This window comes from Lepidochelys kempii, chromosome 16, assembly GCF_965140285.1.
Source record: "Lepidochelys kempii isolate rLepKem1 chromosome 16, rLepKem1.hap1, whole genome shotgun sequence".
In the NCBI taxonomy this organism is placed as follows: domain Eukaryota; kingdom Metazoa; phylum Chordata; order Testudines; family Cheloniidae; genus Lepidochelys; species Lepidochelys kempii.
The window spans coordinates 6,193,837-6,216,006 of NC_136395.1; the positions used below are offsets into that span (position 1 = coordinate 6,193,837).

Consider the following 22,170-nt stretch of genomic DNA (forward strand, 5'->3'; position numbering starts at 1 on the left):
CCCCCCACCAGCGTGGGGTGTAGCCCCCCCACCCCCATTGGCCATGTGGTGCAGCCCCCCACCAGCGTGGGGTGTAGCCCCCCACCCCCATTGGCCATGGGGTGCAGCCCCCCCACCCTGATCCCCACTACCTGTGAGGTGCAGTCACCCACCCCCATCGGCCATGTGGTGCAGCCCCCCACCAGCGTGGGGTGTAGCCCCCCCACCCCCCATTGGCCATGGAGTGCAGCCCTCCCACCCTGATCCCCACCAGCTGTGAGGTGCAGTCCCCCACCCCCATCGGCCGTGGGGTGTAGCCCCCCCACCCTGATCCCCACTAGCGTGGGGTGCAGCCCCCCTCCATTCTGACCTCCCACCAGCTGTAGGGTACAACCCCACTCCCCCCTGCTCCCAACACCCCCTCTTCCCCATGGATTGATATACACTTACTCCACTGATGGGTCTAACTCTCTATTAAGGCAAAAAGAAAAGGAGGACTTGTGGCACCTTAAAGACTAACCAATTTATCTGAGCATAAGCTTTCGTGAGCTACAGCTCACTTCATCGGCTGCATACTGTGGAAAATACAGAAGAACTTTTTATACACACAGACCATGAAAAAATGGGTGTTTATCAACTACAAAAGGTTTTCTCTCCCCCCACCCCACTCTCCTGCTGGTAATAGCTTATCTAAAGTGACCACGCTCCTTACAACGTGTATGATATATTAAGGCAAAACACTCAGCAAGCAGTGAGCTGTTGAGAGGGCTGCCGGTCCAGACAGTCTCATCGGTCACCTCCAGCACTACAGCGTTAACCTTTAACCTCCCTTTGTTACACAAAAGTACCTGTAACTTTGTGTTATCGGCTCTCATACCAATGGATTAGTCTCCCATTGCCAGGTTAGCTCTCCTCCAGCCACTACAGCTGTAGCAGTATTTCAAACCCATCTCTTCCAGCTTTTTAGTGGCATTTATTTTTCTCAGACATGGTGATTCCATGGCGTTGTATACGCCCCCCACCCCTTCTGCTAAACATGATCAGAACAGACTCCTAAAATTCACAGGATTCTATCAGGTCTAAATATGAATTAATCCCACAAACCCCAGCATACAGTCCCCCCACCCCCCAAGCCATGAGGTAGAGCTCTCTCCCCCTCACACACCAGACAAGCTGTGGGGCACTGGGCAGGTTGGCCTGCAGCAGCGAAAGTAGCAGACTACCATAATCCCTTAGAAAGTGTAATCCCCTAAAATGACCAATCTGTAGGGCTCCCCCATAGCAACTGAGCATCTCACCCACACCAGTGAATTCACCCTTGCAACACTGGAGCGCTCAACTCTGAAACAGGAATGGCAGCTTCTTTCCCAGGACTCTACTTTCTATCCTTGAACAAGTTCCCTTCCCCTCCAGAGGGCATCGCTGCTCTGCTTTCCCCAGTTTCCCCCCTTCCTATCATTACGGAGAGGGTTGGCCTTGTCTTCCTCTAGTTGCTCAGTTGTGCAAACCATCAAGGGGAAGAGAGGCTTGTAAGGTAAACTACACCCAATCTGTCAGCAACACCCTGTTTCTTGGTAGTCTGTAAACTCAGCTGAGGACGGGCTTGTCCTTTTCTTGGAAAGGATACAACCTGTCAAGATAACAGGATGAGAGGCTGACAGACCTGCTCCATGAGTCAGAGGAACAGGGAATGCCCGTTGGTGTGACTGTACCTCCAGGGAAGATCACAGATCTGCGCGTACTAGTACAGCTTCTTCTACAGAAGAGTCAGGACATTTTCAGCTCTTCCCCACCCCAAAAATTATGGCAATGCAGATTAAAACTAAATCCCTCTGTTACCCAGAGGAGAGTGCTAGCCACTTCAAGAAGTTGCAGTGGAGTTCCCTCCACCTTGTTCCTTATCAACAACATCAGTTGCCCTGGTTGTAGACTTCGTTTTTTTAATTTTCAGCTGAACTCACTCCAGGCATTGAATATCAGACACTGCTGCTAGAGACTAACAAAGCAGAGTAGCTCTAGCAATTAATCTAAAACATCTAGACTTCATAATAGTATGACCAACTTAAGAACCACGGTACAAATTAAAGTACTCAGCTGTGTTACTAACGCCACATTGGACAGTTAGGGTAAAGTAATTTTAAAGTGTGCACTGGACAGCAGAGCCAGTAGGGCGACTTTCACTGCCTGGTTCTGCCTGCTGCAGGGCAGAGTTTGAAACAGGGCACAGGAACAAGTGGTGGGTTAAAACAATTATTTTCATTGGAATTTTTAAAATAGGGAAACATTTCTAGTGCTCTTGGTTTTTAGAGAAAGATTATTTTGACAACACTTCTGGATAAGGTGACAGCATTTAGGGAATCAAAGGCCAGAGCTGAACTGCGAGTTGACAGAGCCAATGTGAGTGCTAGGAGCTGGTCTTCTGGGTGCTCAGGGCTAAGAGAACCCCTAGTAATGTTAGACAGAACGTGCAATGGCCCATTAGCAACATTATACTTCTGAGGCCCTTGAGGTCACTTCCTAGCCCCACATGCCCTGTTGCCCTCAAGACAGCAGGGCCACAGCTCAGAACGAGGTCAACATTCCCTATTCCACGCAATGACAACAGGTTTAAGGCACGAGCATGTGTGGAGGGGAACCCCCTCCTCCCTAAGGGCTCTGAAGCATCTTGGGGTATTTCTCCATATTAAAAAGTTTGAAACAGCGCGTTCACAAGAGGAGCGTGTTAGAGTGTCAGTGGAGTGTCTGGCTGACCAGCACTGCCTCCGGCCATTCATTGCTGCTTCCATGGTTGTGAACCAGACAGTGTTTGGGCGCACAAAGCCCAACCAGGTGAGAGCAAAGCTCTGCTGTGGGCTGCAGAAAAGGAATTATTTCACTAGTGTACTGCAGGGAGAACACCTGCAGTGAACACTTGGGACACCCCCAATGAACTAGCACTCCTGTGACCAACGTGCAGGTGAACTGCCCCACATCAGCCTTCTCTGTGTTACCAACATCCAGGCTCCACTGAGAAGGACACTGGGGTAGAGGAGCGGTCAGGAATGGGCACTTCCGTTACGAAGAATCTCAAAAATTGCCCATCTGGTGTCACACAGCGACACATTAAAATAAACAATCACGTTAAGAAGGTGCCTCTCCAAGGTGGGTCCCTGGGGAGATCAGTTCTGGTCCTAAGGCATTTTGCTGCCAGGGGAGGGTCTCAGCATTAAGCCCAGTTCTAAAATAACACTTTTAAAAAATTGCTTTCCTTTGCCTTCTTTGGGCTAAAGTCAGCTTTAGTGTAGGCAGGTGCAGCACCCCTGCTGCCAGTGATGCTGGACCAGCTTACGCTGGGGCTGGATTCAGCCTTGTATCTCTAAGGCCCCATAAAAATCCTCATTTTGCATTTCAGTCCTTTCCGGTCCTCGCAGGTTTCCTTCTGCGTGTTGTCTTCACTCAGGCACTTCACGCCTGTTCCTCCTTCAGCCACTTCAGGAGCTGGGGCACATAGTAGGTAATGATGATATCAGCTCCTGGAATGCAGCAGCAAGGAACGCGTGAGGAGTTGCTAGACACAGTATCAGGCCAGCATTCCCATGCTCCACAAAGGGAGACAGTCCCACTCCATGCCAAGGAGCTGCATCTCTCCCTCCCACCAGCCAGCCCCCAGGGACTCCAACATACAGCCTGCAGGGTTGGGTCAGACCACAGTACTGTGGGTGTGGCCCACATGACATTCAGCTTCTCCAGAATCTCAGCTCCCTGGGTTCCTACACCCCACTGCTGCTGAGAGAACCTTCTAACCATGCCTGGGGATGAACAAAGCAGGGAGATATGCCTGAGCCTGCAGACAGCCTAGAACAATGATTCTGAGGTACAACTCCCATGGCCTCACATCACCGTGGGGAGCTTACAGTTCTGAATGTATACCTCAACCCATGGACCAACATTCCAGTCAAGAACTCGCCCGTCTCCTCTGAGGGTTTTGGAAACCTGCTCTGACATATTTCTTAACAACAAGCACCAGCCAGTGGGGAATTCCCATAGGAGCCACCTCCAAGAGGGGAGCCTGGTTTCATGATCAGATCACAGGAATGCAGCTGGGAGGACGGGGGATTCCACAGAGTCACAGCGGGACTGGAGCTGGGTTCGTTGTGTCTCAGCTAAAGGAGCTGGAGCCTGGGCTCTAAATCAGGAATCAGGCAAAAGGCTGCTGAGCTTGGGCTGTTTTCTCCCAGGAAGATACATTCAGAAATAAGCCCCAGTGAATAGATTCCTGTACAGCCCCTTTCATCCAGTGGGCTCCCTGCAGCCTGGGGAAGGCAGAAACCCCTTTGCTAGATGAGGAGCCAAGAGGTGCAACAACTCGCCAGGTCACCCAGGAGGTGGCCGAGCTGGAGTAGAACCCAGGAGTCCGGGCTCTCAGGCCCCCTATATAACCGCACTTCGTGTCTCCTAAGAAGCCAGAGAGAACTCTACTTGGATTGCTACCAAGCTGGCTGGAAAAGCACAGGCCGTGTGGGGCAGTGCTACGGTGCTTTAGAAATCAGCTTTTGTTAAAGGATTGAGGAGTTCGGAGTTCCACTGGGCCTGGCTCTGCATTCCAGGGTCAGCCTCCAGCACAGTCATGACTGTGACTGGTCCCATAGTCTTGGGGGACTCCCAGGGTTCAGGCTGCCCCACCACCGCAGTGGCCCAGAGGGGAAGAGAATCCAGGGCCCCAGTTCCTCCAGCAGCTTGGGGCCTTGCTAGTCATAACGCTGACCCTGCCCAGCCTCACTCACCTGCTCGCCTGAACCCGGTCATCACTTCCATGACAGCAGCCTTTAGGCTAAAGGCCCCTGCCTGTGCTCCGTGCCACAGCATGGCAAACTCCCCCGACACGTGGTAAACAGCCAGCGGGTGGGCTGGATGCTGAAAACAGCAGCAGGAAGGTCAGTGAGACAACCCTGACCCCCAAGCTGCATGACCCAGCCCTGCCGAGTCCTGCAGTACTGGCAGCAAAGCAGGGGCTCAAGACAGGTTGTTCTGTAGCCACCGACTCTCAAGGCCTTGGGAGTTAGAGGGAGCAGTGTCTGCAGTGTGCCCTTAGCAACCCCACCCACGAGATCAGGATCTTCGGGGGGATGGCAGGTGCCACCACTTCACGGGCCGGTTGTCAGTGTTTGAATGGCTAGGGTTAGAAACACACAGCTCCAGTAACTGGGAGGATTCAGGGCAGAGCTTCCAAGCAGCAAGGCTTCCCATCCCAGATGGGCACGTTAACAAAACACCGGGGTCTAAGCAGCCTACCATTATCCCAGCCAGAGCAAGATGCTCCCTCTCCCCCAACTCACTCTATTGGTGGGAGCTACAGCAACATGCCCATGGGGAGCACGGTGCCGAGGAGCCTCCCCCTCGGGTAAATCGATTGGAAGGTGCTCCAGGGTCTAGGACTGTGCTGCAGCTTGTACACTGCTGCACTCCCGGCTCAGGGCCTTTTCTGCCCTCTGCTAGGCCCAGGGGATTGTCCCCTCTGGCTTTAGTCTCTTGGTCGAGCCCAATGCCCACTCTACAGCCACCCACTCTGTGCCCCATCTCCAGAGACAGTCCCTGCCAAACAGGGCTCACTTTGGCCTTGACATCTCTCACAAGGTCGAGGTAGGGCATCCCCGGCTTCACCATCAGCATGTCTGCTCCCTCCCGCACATCCCGGTCCTGCAAGGAGAGAACAGGTCAGGGCGGGGGCCTGTGAGAACAGCACAGGGACTGGGGGGTGGGGGGACCAGCGAGTCAGCCTGATGGCTGCAGCCCAGGTCCTGGCCCCAGTGGGAGGGGAGAGCCCCTTCCAGGGGACAGTCTGGTCTTCCTAGCACCCTTTGTGCTCCGCATGGCACCAGCAACAAACAGAGCACAGCTAAGGGCAGGCCAGCAGGAGCCATCCTGCAGTCAGCCCCACTCCCACACAGGAAGGGAGATGATCCCCTAGGCTGTGTGATATGAAAGGGATGACAGCGGGTCTGCGTTTCAAGGAGGAAGACCATGAGGGGAACGGTGCGCTTGCCCAGGCCAGCCGCCAGAGGCTGAGGCTCCTTCATGTTAGACCCAAACACAACACCCCCTCCCCACAGAGCTGGTGTTGGCTCAGCCCACTCACTGCTCTGTGTGACTGACAAACGTGAGCCATTGCAAGCTGGGTCAGAGGGGCTGAGCTGGGCTCATGGCCTCTGCAGGCCCTAGGATCTCTGGGCAAGCAGGGGCTGGAGCAGGAGACGGGGAAGCCTACTCAGCTCTTTGCTAGAGGATGGGTTTGCCTGAAAATGGCGGATGTGCATGGAGATTGTGGTTGTGACAAAAAGAGCAGCAATAACATGCATAAGGCCAACGTGACAGCTACCAACAGCATCCTCTGCTGAGCTGAATCCTCAGGTCCACATGCCAAGTGAAGCCAGGAGAGGCCCAGCTGCTTGGCATTGCTAAGCTGGACAACCCCAGGAGTTAGCAGTCCCGCAGGTCGCTGCAGGAGATCCTCAACTGTTCCAGGCCAGAGCCACTCCTGGCTGCTCCCACCTCACAGCACCATGGGACTGCTTCCCTGGGCCCTGACTGGGCCCACCCTCCAGGTGAGGTGGGGTCTAATCGGTGGGACAGGCTTGCCCTGCTGCTGCCCAGGTTGTCCCAGGGGGCCCGAGGATCTGCCACACCGTGACGCCCATTCCTGTCACGGGAAGAAGTCAGGTCTTGGAGGGGAGCGGAGACCCACCTCCACACTCAGCCTGCAGGAGAGGGCAGCTCTTGGCACCTAGCCATGCTGGGAGTCACTCTGCTGCTGGACATTACTGTGACACCAACACCTACTGCCTAGGGCAGCTGGGCTGTGGGCCCATGGGTGCTGCCCCCTGTGGGCAGGCTCACTCACCACAGCTCGCAGGGCCAGGCCCCGGGCGCCTGGGGGAAGCTGGTAACATCGTCGGTCTCCGAATGCAGGTTTGGACAGCGCAGCGTCTCTGGGAACACAAAGGAGACGCCAGGCAGTAAAACAGCAGTCTGGCTTCAGAGAACTCCCAGGAACCAGCACCCCCCTCCCAGGAGAGCCTAGGCACCAGGCGACCTGCCCGTAGCGACCCCCTTGCTGGGGCAAAGCCGGGGGAAAGAGGTACCTTAGTAGCATCCCATCCCTCTCCCAATCCAGGAGGCAGCAGCTTGCTTAGCCACCCTGAAATCCCACCAGAGAGAACTCTGCCCTCCAGTGAGGCCTGGCGGCCTGTGACAAAGTGGGAATTTTTGTAATATTTTTATGAAGCCTGTGTGTGCATCAGTTTCCTTCATATTTTGCAAGGCTGCCCAGTTGAGGAGGGTGGGGAGCAGTTTGCTCTCAGGGCAGGTTAAGAGACGTAGGCGTGAATATTGCCTGGCTGTCTGAGGCTCTGCCTATATTACAGCTTATGTCGGCAAAACTTATGTCACTCAGGGATGTGAATAAACCACCCCACAGAGCAACATAAGTTACACCGACAGACGCGCCGGTGTGGACAGAGCTATGTTGGTCGAGAGCTTCTCTTGCCGACAGGCTCCGGCTGCTTGCAGGGCTGGAGTAGTTAAGCCGAGAGGAAAGTTTTCTCCCGTAGATTGAGAGCAGCTACATTAAAGAGCGTACAGTGGCGCAGCTGCACTGCTGTAAACTCTCAGGCCATGTCTACACTAGCGCTTATGTAGGCAAAACTTCTGTTGTTCAGGGGTGTGAAAAAAGCATCCCCCTGAGCGACGTAAGTTTTGCTGGCATAAGCACTGGTGTGCACAGCGCTGTAGGTGGGAAAGCCTCTCCTGACAACATAGTAGGACCGCCACTCATCGACCTGGTTTTATGATGTCGACAGGAGAGCTCTCGCCCATCGGCATAACGCGGCTACTGGCGTGATCTTACAGCAGCACAATTTGTAAGTGTAGACATGGCCTCAGTGTAGCCGTGCCCTAAGCCAGGCTGGGTCATTAAAAATGACTGGCCCGAGGACAATGGCAAATCCAATCAACATGACTGACACCTAGTAGGGAGGTAGATTTCCCCCCTCTCAGCTGGAGAACAAAGGACTGGGAGGTGTGAGGTGGAGGATAAGAGTTGGCTGCTGGAAGGAGTCTGGGCTCTCACCTGGGAACTGACCAAGGAAGTTGGATGGACACACACAGAGCTTCAGCAGTGGGGTTGACTACAGCTTGGCTGGGCTCTGGGCTGACCAGAATGGTCTGTGCTTTAACCTTCAATTCTCTCTGCCAACCTAAGGACTTCCTATGCTGTGTTCCAGCTGACTAATAAACCCAACTGATTTGACAGTGCTGTTTGAGGTCTGGTCTACACTACAGATCTATATCGGTATAACTGAAAAATCCATCCTCTGAGCGACATAATACCACCAACGTAACTCCCCGTGTAGCCAGCGCTATGTTGTCAGGAGAACTTCTCCTGGAGACAAAGCTATTGCCTCTAGGGGAGGTGGATTAACTAAGCCAATGGGAAATCTCTCTTCATTAAAACACTACAGCAGCGCAGCTGTGCCAATGCAGCGTTTTCAGTGTAGACGTGCTGAGTGTTACTGCAAACGCTCGCGGAGGTGCGTTAATCCCTGCAGAGCATACGAGTCTCTGCCACGAGTCTGTCTCAGGTGGACTTGCTGGACAGAGCTCCCGCCGTGCAGCAGGGGAGCTGATGGCTCAGAGGTCCAGTCTAAGGAGGTGGGGAGGCCATGTGGCTTACTTTGGAGGAAGAGTGAGACCCCAGCAGGTCTGGCACACTGCAGGGGTTCCTCCTAGAGACTGTTCCAAAGCTGGAGCATAGCACTGATCCCATAGATCTGTGACACAGCCCCGCCCCAGCAAGCGCACAGGCTGCAATAACACAGTCCATCACCCCCAGCTCCCCTAGGGCAGTGGTTCCCAAACTTTTTACCTCATACTCCCCAGGGCTGGAAGCAGGGTCACAGATGGGGTAAGGGAGCCTTGGCCTGGGGCTGAGGCTGGCAACGGGGGCTGGGGCCAGAAGTGGAGCTGGATGGCACACCCCCCCCACTGAATGTTCCTCCATGCCCCCCTAGGGGGGGCATGCCCCACAGTTTGGGGACTTCTGCTCTAGGGTCTGGAATGAGTTAGTTCAGACCCCACTGTGACGTTGCACTCCACATGTTTTATGGAAATATGATAATGAGTGTGGCTATGATGTAACTGGAACATGCTTTATGCAAAAGGTCCCTTGTAAGGTATCATTACAAAATTTGTGATCTACTGAGTGTGCTCATCCTATTTGTATGAATGTATCATTCTTGGATCTGAAGCTAGGAATATGCAGCACAACTCTGAGGTCCTACTGTAATTATGCAAATCTCGCAGGACATGTGACCAAGTCACATGATACTGGAATTCATCTTAAACCTGGTGCTTTTGCATTTAGAAGGAGGGGTGGGAACCCAGAGAGAGATACAAAGGATTCCTTCCTTGCGCCAAACTATAGAAGGGGATGGAGGAGAACAAAGGGGTCTGCAGTCATTAGAATTCCCCTAGTTACAAGGGGAACTAACAAGGATTGTACCAGCGGAAAGGACTGGGCCCAGACTAGGAAGGATTCCAGTCTGTGAAAGAAGCTTATTGGAACATCTCTAAAGGTGAGATTTACCTGTATTCAGTTTCTTAATGTATTAGGCTTAGACTTGTGTGTTGTTTTATTTTGCTTAGTAACTTACTTTGTTCTCTCTGTTATTATTTGGAACCACTTAAATCCTACTTTTTATACTTAATAAAATCACTTTTGTTTATTAATTAACCCAGAGTAAGTGATTAATACCCGGGGGAGCAAACAGCTGTGCATTTCTCTCTATCAGTGTTACAGAGAGCGGACAATTTATGAGTTTACTCTGAATAAGCTTTATACAGAGTAAAATGGATTTATTTGGGGTTTGGATCCTATTGGGAACTGGGTGTCTGGAGATAGATGACCTGCTAAGCAGTTTTTGGTTAAAGTCTGCAGCTTTGAGGGCATGGACCAGACCTGGGTCTGTGTTGCAGCAGGTTTGCGTGTCTGGCTCAACAAGGCAGGGTTCTGGAGTCCCAAGCTGACAGGAAAAATGGGCTCAGAGGTAGTCTCAGCACATCAGGTGACAGTCCCAAGGGGGTCTCTGTGACCGAACCCGTCACACCCACCTCTCCCCACTTTTCTGAGCCAGAGCTCAGCCCTCAATGGACCTGCTAGCCCAGCAAGTTGGGACCATCCCCAACACTCCCTCTCTGGGGTGAGATGGGCTCTGTGCAGTTCTGCAGCAGTTCCAGTTGACTCCACACTCCCCCTCCTGCCCCAGGTGTCCCTACTTCAGAAGCAGCTCGCAGGGCTGAGAGCACTGACAAGAAACAGAGCTGAAGCCAGGTGGCAGGAGAAGTCATCTCCAGGCTTGGCAGGAGGAAGAGTGAATCTCTGCAGAGCTATACTCTGAGGGACAGATGAAAATCCCTGTGTGGGAGCAAATACTAGTCTGCCCTCCCCATCCCTTTCCTGGAGAAGGAGATACATTCCCCGCTTTACACATGGGGAAACTGAGACACAAAGCTCAGCGCAAGTTAGCGTGAGTCCCAGACCCAGAGCTCCGGAATCTGTAGCCAGACAGCCAGCCCCCCCCCGCCCTCAGACCAGCATTGCTGGAAACACAGGAGGAAGCAGGAACAGGGCATTTAACATATATTCCAGCACAGCCTTTGAAGCTGTGAAAGCACAGGTGTGCTGCTACAATGTGCCTCTGGGAACAGATACGACGATTAAGCTCACAGCAGGCAGAGGCCCTGTGACAGACATGGCTCTTAGCCCCTACTAAATAGCGTGATGCACACACACCAACATCCTAGGTGGGAAAATATTTACCCTGATAAAAGAAATGTCCAGTAGTCGAAACTTATTGTTTCTCTCCTTTGCAAGTGTAAACTACTCTTGCGAAAGCTGGCGTCACCCCGACAGACCAGCCTCAATTTGGCATAAGAAAGGAGAAAGAGAATAAAGGAGTACAGAGGTATAAGTAGGGGACCTACAGCACCATGATTTTTGAGTGCTTTTCACTATCTATCTGCTGGTCAGATAAGTGACAGCCTCCCAAGGCTTCTGCAGCTAAGAGGGTCCCTACGCCTTGTCCCTTATTCGTCTTTCCGCGGAATTGAGTGACCGATCCTGGCTTGGCACCGCTGGAATCGAGAGATGCAAGGAGGGTAAGAAGCACCCACACCTGATCTCCTATCTTTAGTGTACACATATTTTGAAATAGAGCTCTATATTTTGTTTTCTTTCTTTGGGATTGTGGCTTCAGTTTTGTAACTTGTTTGTGTGTGTAACATCTCTACATTTAAATAAGTAGGCACTAGCAATTTTGTAACCACATGATTAGAATCTAGCTTAATAAATTTTGGTAACCATTTATGCATAAGCCTGACTTGTTTTCTCTGGTTTACTGTAAAGCAGCCAACACAATTAAAGAACCTCAGCCGTTTTGGCTCTAAAGCCTGGCCATTAGGTGAGAGTACTAAGAGCCTAGCGTTGAGTTGTGCCGCCTCCACAGGGCAAACTCTTGGGGCACCTGTCAGTCAATCCTGGCTGCCCGCTGCGAAGGAGCTCTGAGCTCTAGCAGTTAAAGTCACGGGTGTTTTTGAGAGGCTCTTAGTGCTGCCATTGGGGCACCTGTCAGTCAGTATTGACTGCCCGCTGCGAAGGAGCTCTGAGCTCTAGCAGTTAAAGTCACGGGTGGTTAGGACCTTGGGGCATCCGTCAGCCTAGCCCGGGCTGCCCGCCGCGAAGGGACAGTGCGTCCTAGCGGTTAAAGTCACGGATGGTATAAACGGGCATAGCTGGCACCTCACCAAACATCCTTGGCCGTCGGCTAACAGAAATTGGCGTCACGAACAGGATTGTGATATAGGCTGCACTACAGTAACACAATGAAACCAGTCATGATAAACACCACAGAATTCCCTGAGCTAGAGAAAAGTTTGACCCAAGAGGGATGGGGAAATCCTCTGTGGAGCAAAGAACTGCTGGAGAAATATTGGGGAAAACCAGCAGAGATCTGGCAGCATTTCTGTAACTGGAGAACTGCCTGCAAGATGAAGAAAGGGAAAGGAAAAGGTGCTTGTATATGGCTGCTTACTAACATTTGGCAAGCTGCCTGTAAGGATTATCATAGTCTGGCAATAGAATTTAATAGGCTGCAACAGGAAAGGGACACACTGCGCAAGGAATGCCAGAATTTAGATACCAGAGTAAGAACACTGAATAGGGATATGGAACATCTTCAGAAAAGATTACTTCCCTTAATTGAGAAAGAAGGGATAGAACGAAGGGAAAAGCTGGAGACTAAAACACGCAGTATCAACCGGGCTAAAGTTGAGACTGCTCTCTGGCTAGACCCTGAGGAATGGGATGGAGACATTTGGGATTCAGCAGATGAGTCCCCCTCCTCTGAGGAGGAAGATCCCTCTGTAAAATTAAGACCAGCTATCACACATCACAAATCAGAAGAACATGAGGAAAATTTGAGTGGGGCAGAGCTGGATGAAGAAGGGGATGACAATTATCCATCCACCTCTTCAAAAACAAAGAAGGGAGGTAAAAAGGGAAAAGGGAGTAAAGCTCCAACACACTTTACCAAAATTACCACCCGCCAATATACTCCCAAGGAGTTAAAAACAATCCAGGGAGATTTTGCTAAAAAGCCTGAGGAAGGTATAATAGAGTGGCTGGTCCGCCTCTGGGACACTGGGGGTGGATATATACGCCTGACAGCCCAAGAAACTGAGCGATTTAACTTAGGTGCAGGAATATTCCTGGAACACTCAGAGGGGAACACCCCTAAAACACTTTGGTCTCTGGCTTGTCAATGGGCAAGAGGAATTTACCCAGCAGACCGAGATGAACCCACAGTAATGCACTGGACCAACATAGATGAGGTAAAAACAGCTCTATTAACTGTGGCTGTCATTAGCATGCTTGGCCAAAACCCTCAAGAGTTAGCCTATGAAAGCCCATGGGAGGGTCAGGTAGATGTAGATGATCTCAGACCCCTGCTTAAGGGAGTTCCGAGTAACCACAGGGCTATGGCACTGTCCCTTAGATCAGAAGCTGCAGCACATAACAGTACCTTTCGGGCACTGCTAAACCTTCTGGTGTCATACTTTAGAGAATTCGGAGACATCAGAGCACTGACAGGCAAAGCTAAGATGCGTTCCCTTCAGGGAAACAAGGGGGCACCATCTAAAGGACATAAAAACAAGCGAGAGCCAACCCAGGAGGAAAAGGAGCTTAGAGCCAAGTTGTGGAGACAATGTCTGGCTTTAGGTTATCCCAGAGATGTGATAAATGGACTGCCCACAGAGCGGCTAAAATTATTCACCACCTTTAAAAGAGCTGACTGGGAGACAACTAATGCGACTCCCAGTGCACCTCTGCAGCTCCCTCCTCTTCCCCACCTGCAGACACCCGGTATACTCCATTGCTGCGGCAACTGCAAGAGTTACCAGAGCAGGGAAACTAGCTTGCGGGGGTCAATCTCCTCTCCTAATAAACCAGCTTAAATCCAAAGAGGAGAAAACAGCAGCAAAAGACCCCCGGATACATGTAACTGTAAATGACAAACACATTATTCCTTTCTTAATGGACACAGGGGCTCAAAGGTCCATGATTAAGCGAGAAAGTTTTCAGGGCTTGCCACCTACTGGCCGAAAGCAGGTACTTGTTACAGGGGTAAATGGCAGTACCATAACTTACCCATTAGTTAAGATAAAACTGGATATCCCCTTGCAACCCCACCATCAGCCCCGAAAATATGAGGTGATTTTGGGCAATGCCAACATACTGGGCATGGATGTTTTAAGAGGAAAGAAGGGAAGGATTAATGGGGAAAGATGGGCTTTTGGAGTCAGTTCTGTTCCTCATGCCACCCACCTGGAAGAGGAAAGCCCTCCCCACTATTCTGTAAACTTACTTAGCAGCGTGCCTGCTCTCCCGCCCTCAACAGTAACAAACATAAAGCAGTATAATGCCCCAGCTGAGGCCATAAGCCCTGTTACTGACCTGATCAAAGATTTGGAACAGCGAGGAATTTTAATTCGTACCCACTCTCGCTTTAATTCTCCTGTGTGGCCCATCAAGAAACCAAATGGCAAATGGAGACTCACTATAGACTATAGGAAGCTAAACAGTAACACTGGACCATTAACTGCAGCAGTCCCTAGCATAACAGATATTGTAAACACCATACAAACCTGGGATAAACCCTGGCTAGCAGTATTAGATGTAAAGGACATGTTCTTCATGGTCCCTTTGCAACCAGCTGACCAGGAAAGATTTGCTTTTACTTGGAAAGGTGTACAATACACTTTTACCCGAATGCCACAAGGGTTTAAACACTCACCCACTATTTGCCATGGGGCACTGGCAAAGGTCCTAGATGACCTTATACTGTCACCCAATGTACAAACTGTGCAATACATTGATGACATCTTAATAGGTGGGAAAACCCCAGAAGAGGTACAGGAGGCTATGAATCAAATCAAAGGAGCACTAGAAGCCCTTAATTTAGAGTTACCAGCTGAGAAATGCCAAGGTCCCTCCCAAGAGATAAAATTCTTAGGTACTGTATGGATGGGAGGTAGGAGGTCTGTGCCTAATGACACTGTGCAAGAGCTAAATCAGGCACCCTCCCCTGAAAGTAAAGATCAATTGAGACAGATTTTGGGAACCCTGGGGTTTTGGAGAAAACATGTACCTGGCTTTGCCATTATCGCCAGACCATTGTACAATTTGTTAAAGAAAAGTGCTGCCTGGGAATGGGCTCCTGCCCATGAGGAAGCCCTCAGACAACTGATAGGGGAGATACACACCTATCAGGCTCTGGGTCCCATACATCCTGAAGCCCCACTCCATTTGTACCTAACTGTGGGAGCCACTGGAATGTCTTATGCTCTCTGGCAAGACAGTGACACTGCTCCCAGACGACCAATTCAGTTTGGTTCCACGTCATGGCAAGGGTCACAGGCTAACTACACGCCTTATGAGAAGATGCTTCTGGCAGCTTACACAGCCTTGAGAGAAACTGAGGAATTAACTCAGGATAAGGACATCACAATTCACACTCCTCTTCCAATCATTAAACCTATATTGGAAGGGAAAGAGTTACCACCTGGTGTAGCACAAAAGAGGACTATCCAAAGATGGGCACTTTACATACACCACAGGGTAAGGAGTGCAGACACTGCACAAAACCCCACTATGATTCAGGAATCCCTATGGAAAGTAGGAATGCCTGATGAATACCGCCTGCCTCCACAGCAGTCTCCCATTAAGGATGCTGCCCCATTTGATCCTTCTAAGCCTGAGGGAGTATGGTTCACTGATGGCAGTGCCAGGCTGGTAAAAGGAAAATGGAAGGGAAAAGCTGCAGCAGTGCCTGCAGACACCTCTGCAGCACCCCTAACTGCTGAAATTGATGGGTCAGCACAACTTGCAGAATTGGCTGCAATTAAACTGGCCTGTGAAGCAGGAGCCACCGCAGTATATACGGACTCCTATGCGGTATGGGCAGGTGCCACTCAGTGGATCACTAACTGGAAAAATAACCACTGGGAAATAGGAGGTAAACCAGTCTGGGGACTGGAATACTGGCAGTGGTTATATCAGCATGGCCTGCAAGAACCCCTGTCTATAGGACATGTCTCAGCTCATCAGAGGAATAATACCCCAGCTGCACAGTTAAACAATTTAGCCGATGCAGCTGCCCAGCTCTTTACCACACAAGTAGAATGGGAACGCTTATATTCATGGTTACATGATAATTTAGGACACACAGGAAGTGATGAGTTAGTGCGGCAAGCACATATCAGGGGGTGGCCTATCACCCACAGACAGGCTAGAGACCTGGTACAAGCCTGCGCTATTTGTGCTGAGACTAGAAAACATATAGCAGAAGGACAAAGGTTTGCCAGGCTAAGAGATGGAAAAACACTATGGGCAACCTGGCAGGTCGACTATGTCGGACCACTGCCCACTACAAGGCAGAGGTGGAAATACATCTTGACTGGGGTAGAAATTGTTTCAGGGATTGGTTTTGCATATCCAACCCGATTGGCAACAGGGTTGTCCACAGTTATGGGACTAAACCGCTTAACAGCAATTGTCCCAATGCCTCAAGAAATCCAATCAGATAATGGTTCGCATTTTAAGAATAAACTTGTAAGGGAATGGACCCTTAACCATGGAGTCCAATGGACCTTCCACCTTCCATATCGACCTCAATCTAATGGCATGGTCGAGCGCTGGAATGGGTTGCTAAAGAATCACTTGAAGCCTACTGATGGCACATGGGGAGACAGACTGGACGAAGTGGTGCAGAGATTAAACAACAGACAGACTCCTACAGGAAGTCCAATCAGCAGGGGATTCTTCCCTACAGGGAAAGCTATCTCCCCTGCCAGAACACCACTGCACAGTTCCAAGTATGCTCCCGGAGATACTGTTGTGATTAAACACCCAGCCCTGGGAACCTTTACCTGCGTTTTGCACGCCTATAAAGAGAAAGGTGTATGGAGTGCCTTAAATGCTGATAAAAGGCTAATAACCATTACAGAGGCTTGGATCGCATCCAAGACCGGCTGACCATGTGATTTATTGCAGGAATGGTCCCATGGTTCCGAGCAACCTGCCAGCTAACCTGTCAGCAAAATGGATCATGCAGCAGACCTGTTTGATCACTAGAGACTACTATGGACTGTTGATATATTTGCCATTACTTATAATAGCAGGTGTAATTTTTGCTTTTGGTTTTAAAATAAGTTTTTAGCTAGAACACGACCCACCAGAGATATGTTCCTGCAAGCCCTCATGATCCTTCTGTTGGCTCCAGTCACCTTGGCAATACCAGAACATCCTCTTCGGGGAGCAATCCAAACCATCGCCTCAGTTGCTGGTGCTACAAATTGCTGGATGTGCACCTTGCTAGATTCAACCAATGGACTGGGAATTGAATTTGTACAACTACATGCAGTGGCTGAGAATGGACAAACCTCATGAATGCAATGGTTAGCTCAACACTTGGGATTCTCCCTCTCCCCGTTTTTACATTCGGTTGTGAATACTGTTTTAACCATTTTAATTATTGTAATTGATTTTTGTGTAACTTTATGTATTATGAAGCGTTTGATTCAAACTGCTCTTTCCTCCACGCAAATCAGATACCTAGAGCTAAAAAGGGATCCTACCCAATTCCGCGAACCCTCATCCTCTAATTTGGTTGTTGGGTATTTCTAGATTTCCCCAAGGAGGGCAAGAGGTGCTGGCATCACCGCCACCTTGCAATCTGGGATGTAGTGTGGTGCATCAGGGGGTGGAATGTAGCCAGACAGCCAGCCCCCCCCCGCCCTCAGACCAGCATTGCTGGAAACACAGGAGGAAGCAGGAACAGGGCACTTAACATATATTCCAGCACAGCCTTTGAAGCTGTGAAAGCACAGGTGTGCTGCTACAATGTGCCTTTGGGAACAGATACGACGATTAAGCTCACAGCAGGCAGAGGCCCTGTGACAGACATGGCTCTTAGCCCCTACTAAATAGCGTGATGCACACACACCAACATCCTAGGTGGGAAAATATTTACCCTGATAAAAGAAATGTCCAGTAGTCGAAACTTATTGTTTCTCTCCTTTGCAAGTGTAAACTACTCTTGCGAAAGCTGGCGTCACCCCGACAGACCAGCCTCAATTTGGCATAAGAAAGGAGAAAGAGAATAAAGGAGTACAGAGGTATAAGTAGGGGACCTACAGCACCATGATTTTTGAGTGCTTTTCACTATCTATCTGCTGGTCAGATAAGTGACAGCCTCCCAAGGCTTCTGCAGCTAAGAGGGTCCCTACGCCTTGTCCCTTATTCGTCTTTCCGCGGAATTGAGTGACCGATCCTGGCTTGGCACCGCTGGAATCGAGAGATGCAAGGAGGGTAAGAAGCACCCACACCTGATCTCCTATCTTTAGTGTACACATATTTTGAAATAGAGCTCTATATTTTGTTTTCTTTCTTTGGGATTGTGGCTTCAGTTTTGTAACTTGTTTGTGTGTGTAACATCTCTACATTTAAATAAGTAGGCACTAGCAATTTTGTAACCACATGATTAGAATCTAGCTTAATAAATTTTGGTAACCATTTATGCATAAGCCTGACTTGTTTTCTCTGGTTTACTGTAAAGCAGCCAACACAATTAAAGAACCTCAGCCGTTTTGGCTCTAAAGCCTGGCCATTAGGTGAGAGTACTAAGAGCCTAGCGTTGAGTTGTGCCGCCTCCACGGGGCAAACTCTTGGGGCACCTGTCAGTCAATCCTGGCTGCCCGCTGCGAAGGAGCTCTGAGCTCTAGCAGTTAAAGTCACGGGTGTTTTTGAGAGGCTCTTAGTGCTGCCATTGGGGCACCTGTCAGTCAGTATTGACTGCCCGCTGCGAAGGAGCTCTGAGCTCTAGCAGTTAAAGTCACGGGTGGTTAGGACCTTGGGGCATCCGTCAGCCTAGCCCGGGCTGCCCGCCGCGAAGGGACAGTGCGTCCTAGCGGTTAAAGTCACGGATGGTATAAACGGGCATAGCTGGCACCTCACCAAACATCCTTGGCCGTCGGCTAACAGGAGTCCTACGTTCAAATTGCTTGGATCTGCAGGCCAAGCACAAACCCTTTGGGGTTAGACACGGAGCCCGGCCAACACGCGGCTCACACTCACCCCTGCCCTTGGAGACACTCACCTGAAAGGGCCATAGAAACAGGAAGCAAACTTGGCGCTGTAGCTCATCACAGAGACCTGCAGGGGGCAGGAGAGACATGGCAGGGACACCACAGTTGCCTCCCAGCCCAGCGTGGAGCTGGGGGAGAAAGTCTCTGCTGCAGTTCTCTTGTACTGTTTTCCAACCCCCCAGGCAGGAGCCCTGGCATCACCCCTCCTCCTCATCCACAGGCATGCCCTTCCCATCCACTGGAAGCCCCTCCCTGTGGCCCCATGGAAGCTACCACCGGACACCCCGGCCTACCACTGTGGAAAGCAGGGAGCGCCCTTCTCCACAGGCCCTGTCCGTACCATCTCCCCTGCGCTATGCACACAGGTCCAGCTGTGACATCGCTCCATACTGAGCCCGGACCGACCCCGGCGTGCGTGCTGCCCCTGCCCACCTTGTTGCCCATGTTATTGGAGATCAGAGCCTCTTTCATGGCTGCGATGCGTCCGTCCATCATGTCCGAGGGGGCCACGATGTGGCATCCTGCAGGGAGAGAGCACGGGCACTGAAGAACTGCAAGGAGCAGTCCCTGCTCCAGAAGCCATTCCTGGCCATGGGGGGGGGCTCAAAATTGATGTCCCAGCAGCCAGGACCTGCTGGAGGAGAGCAACTGGTTCAGACACCCCAGTGCCAGGAGCTGCAGGTGGAGTCGAGGGGAGATAGGATGGGCTCACAGCCCTCAAGGAGAGACCAGCGCTGCTACCCCCCTCAGCACTGCTCAGGTATGTTCCTGGTAGGGCCAACAAGCAGGGTGAAGCCAGGCAGCCAGCAAGAACCCACTGCTGCTGGGAACCCCTCTCACCTGCCTTAGCATAGGCTAGTGACACCTCTGCCAGCCGCTGGCAGCTGGCCTCGTTCTGGATGGTGCCATCCTTCCGCAGGATCCCTGCAAGACAAGCCCAGGGTTAGACGGGGAGCACAGAGCATCAGCCAGAACTGCCAGGAGCCCTCTGCACAGGAGCCACTGGAGAGGGGAGAGAGCCCCACGCCACACCCAGCTCTGCAGGATTGCAGGGTGTGACTGGGCGGGGGGAGCAGGTTCCTGGAGACGGCTGAAATCTGGTGCGGGGTTTGGCACAGCCTGAGGTGAGGACCAAGAAGACCAAGGCCCTGCCGGCTGGAGGTGGTGTGTCCATCCCAACTGCTGAGGGAGCAGAGTTAGGACAAAGTGGGGGGGGCGCAGTGGTCATGCTGGGGAGGGAGGGCCCTGGCAGGCAGAGCCCAGAGAACTAACTCTCACACCTGGCTGTGGGACCACGTGTGAGGAGAATGGAGTGGCCGGCCGTGCATCGTTCAGTCACTGCAGCCTTTGATCTAATTCTGCCTACCCCCCCAGGGTCCCCTGGCCTCCACGCTCAGTGCCCTGGCATAGCCAGCACATTGCACCACGAAGTCATGTGCGGACAGGGGGCAGGGCGCATCCCCAGCAAAGAGCCCACTAGCTGAGCACACACCAGCGAGGCCCTTCCTCCCCTCCCAGCCGGCAGCCTGGCTCATCTCGTGGCCATCGATCCATGCAGAGGAGGGTGGGTGGGTGGCTGCCCTGGTGCTCACCGCAGTGCCCGTGAGAGGTATAGGGGCACAGGCAGACGTCACAGGCAATCAGCAGCTCTGGGAAAGAGGAACAGATCTTCTTTATGGCCTGGATGGCTGGGGTGTTCTCAACGTCGGCAGCCGAGCCCCTTTCATCCTGCAGGGGGAAGAGATGCTCCCCTGTAAATCCACAGGGCCAAAGGCCTCACCTCTCTGCCGGGTCCCCTTGCCCCACACAGAAACGCAGACCCCGCATGGGCATGAAGGTGCAGCTGCTCTGCACACAGCTGAGGGTGTAGGAAGGAGGGTCCCACATCCTGTTGGAACTGAAGCCTGGAAAGGGCCCAGGGAGTTTTTGGAACAGCAAGGGATCAGATGTGGATTTACATCTCATCCCAACGCCAGCAGCTCCCCCAGTGACTGGTGGAGAGCGTGCTCCCTATTGAGCCATCCACCCTGTTCCCACAGCACAGTACTGCCCCCTAGCACCACCCAGGTGTCAACACTACGGGTGAGCGCCCCCTACTGAGTCATCTGCACCTCTCCCTGCAGCGCCGCACCGGGTGGCACTGGGGTCAGCACGGACGAGGACAGCATACTCCACAGCCACCCATATCACTTGGGATGGACCGGGGAGGTCTCCCATCCAAGTGCTGTCCTCTCTCTACCCTGCTTAGCTTACAAGATCTGACAAGCCAGAGCCCAAGATCTCAGAGAACAAGTGAAAATGCAACTGAAGGACAAAGCCAATGACTATGAACCTCCCAGCTGATCTGCCCCCAAACCCTCAGTTCTACCTGTGCCCCTGCATTAAACACCCCTGTGACCCTTCACCCCCAATCCCTCAGTTCTACCTGTGCCCCTGCATTAAACACCCCATAACCCTTCACCCCCAATCCCTCAGTTCTACCTCTGCCCCTGCATTAAACACCCCTGTGACCCTTCACCCCCACCAACCTTGGGGACTTTAGTGGGGACGCCAAAGATCAACACGCACTTCAGCCCCTCGTCCACTAGGGGGCGGAGCATCCCCTCCAGCTTGTTGACTCCATACCTAGAAGAACACAGGTGTGGGGGTGGTGCTGGAGGGCCACCCCAGTGCTCCTCCCACCCACAAATCAGCCGGGGCTCTGAGCTAGGTTAGTGCACGCAGCCCCTCGGCAGGCCAGGCACTGCTGGGCAGGCTGCTACCCACAGGCAGCCCGGGTGCCAGACCAGTGTCCCCGAGCAGGGCCATTCCCAGGGCAGCGCACCTCTCAAACAACAAGGATCCCCAAGAAGCAGCCCCCACACAGCCCAAAGGGCTGCGACTAGCCGGGCGTGGCCCTGCCCATCATTAACCCTCCTCAGTGCCAAGGCCAAGTTCCCTCTCTTCCGGGGAGGCCTGTGTAGCCAGCCCTCAGGCACTGCAGGGTACTGGGCCTCTCACCATGCCACCCAACAGGGAACTCCTGGCACCTGCTGCCAGGCTGGCCTTGCCCCCAGCATAGGGAGAGCTGCATGTGTCTCCCACTCTGCCCACAGAGGGTCAGTGCCGACTCTCCCATTCTCCTCCCCCATCCCAGAGGGGTTTTTCACGGCCATTCCTGCCCTGCCAGTGCTGTTGCGTGGAGGTGCCTGGATTGGGGGGGGGCGGGGGGGAAGGGGGGGGTCCTGGTGAACACTCCATGCTCTCCCCCTCCCCACCTTCCCCCGCACCGGCCTGGCCAGGGGACAAGGCCAACACTCAGTGACTTTTACCCTGTCCTTGCTTCCTGAACGGGGACAGGGCAGGTTTCAGTCCCACTTAGTGAAGAGCTTTGCAGGCAGCTGAGCATTCAGCAAGAGCAGATGCCTCTGGAGATCTTGGGAGCAGCTGTGGGAGGAGCAGCCTGGAGCCTTATCT

At 52.2% G+C, this 22,170-nt stretch overlaps 1 protein-coding gene across 4 annotated transcripts in view; it reads right to left on the reverse strand.

Moving 5' to 3' along the window:
- Positions 1 to 483: 483 nt before the first annotated feature.
- Positions 484 to 22,170, reverse strand: part of ALAD (aminolevulinate dehydratase) — a 36,925-nt gene continuing 15,238 nt past the window's right edge. The window contains exons 4-12 of one of the 4 annotated variants that reach the window (XM_073314452.2): positions 21,243 to 21,339; positions 20,307 to 20,442; positions 19,555 to 19,638; positions 19,147 to 19,235; positions 18,726 to 18,781; positions 6,857 to 6,944; positions 5,569 to 5,655; positions 4,743 to 4,872; positions 484 to 3,491 (exon numbers count right to left, since the gene is read on the reverse strand). In XM_073314452.2, the coding sequence (XP_073170553.1) occupies positions 3,424 to 3,491; positions 4,743 to 4,872; positions 5,569 to 5,655; positions 6,857 to 6,944; positions 18,726 to 18,781; positions 19,147 to 19,235; positions 19,555 to 19,638; positions 20,307 to 20,442; positions 21,243 to 21,339 (835 nt within the window). In that variant the 3' untranslated portion in view covers positions 484 to 3,423. The remainder of the gene's footprint in view (positions 3,492 to 4,742; positions 4,873 to 5,568; positions 5,656 to 6,856; positions 6,945 to 18,725; positions 18,782 to 19,146; positions 19,236 to 19,554; positions 19,639 to 20,306; positions 20,443 to 21,242; positions 21,340 to 22,170) is intronic. The other 3 variants (XM_073314453.2, XM_073314454.2, XM_073314455.2) reach the window with 3 other exon arrangements.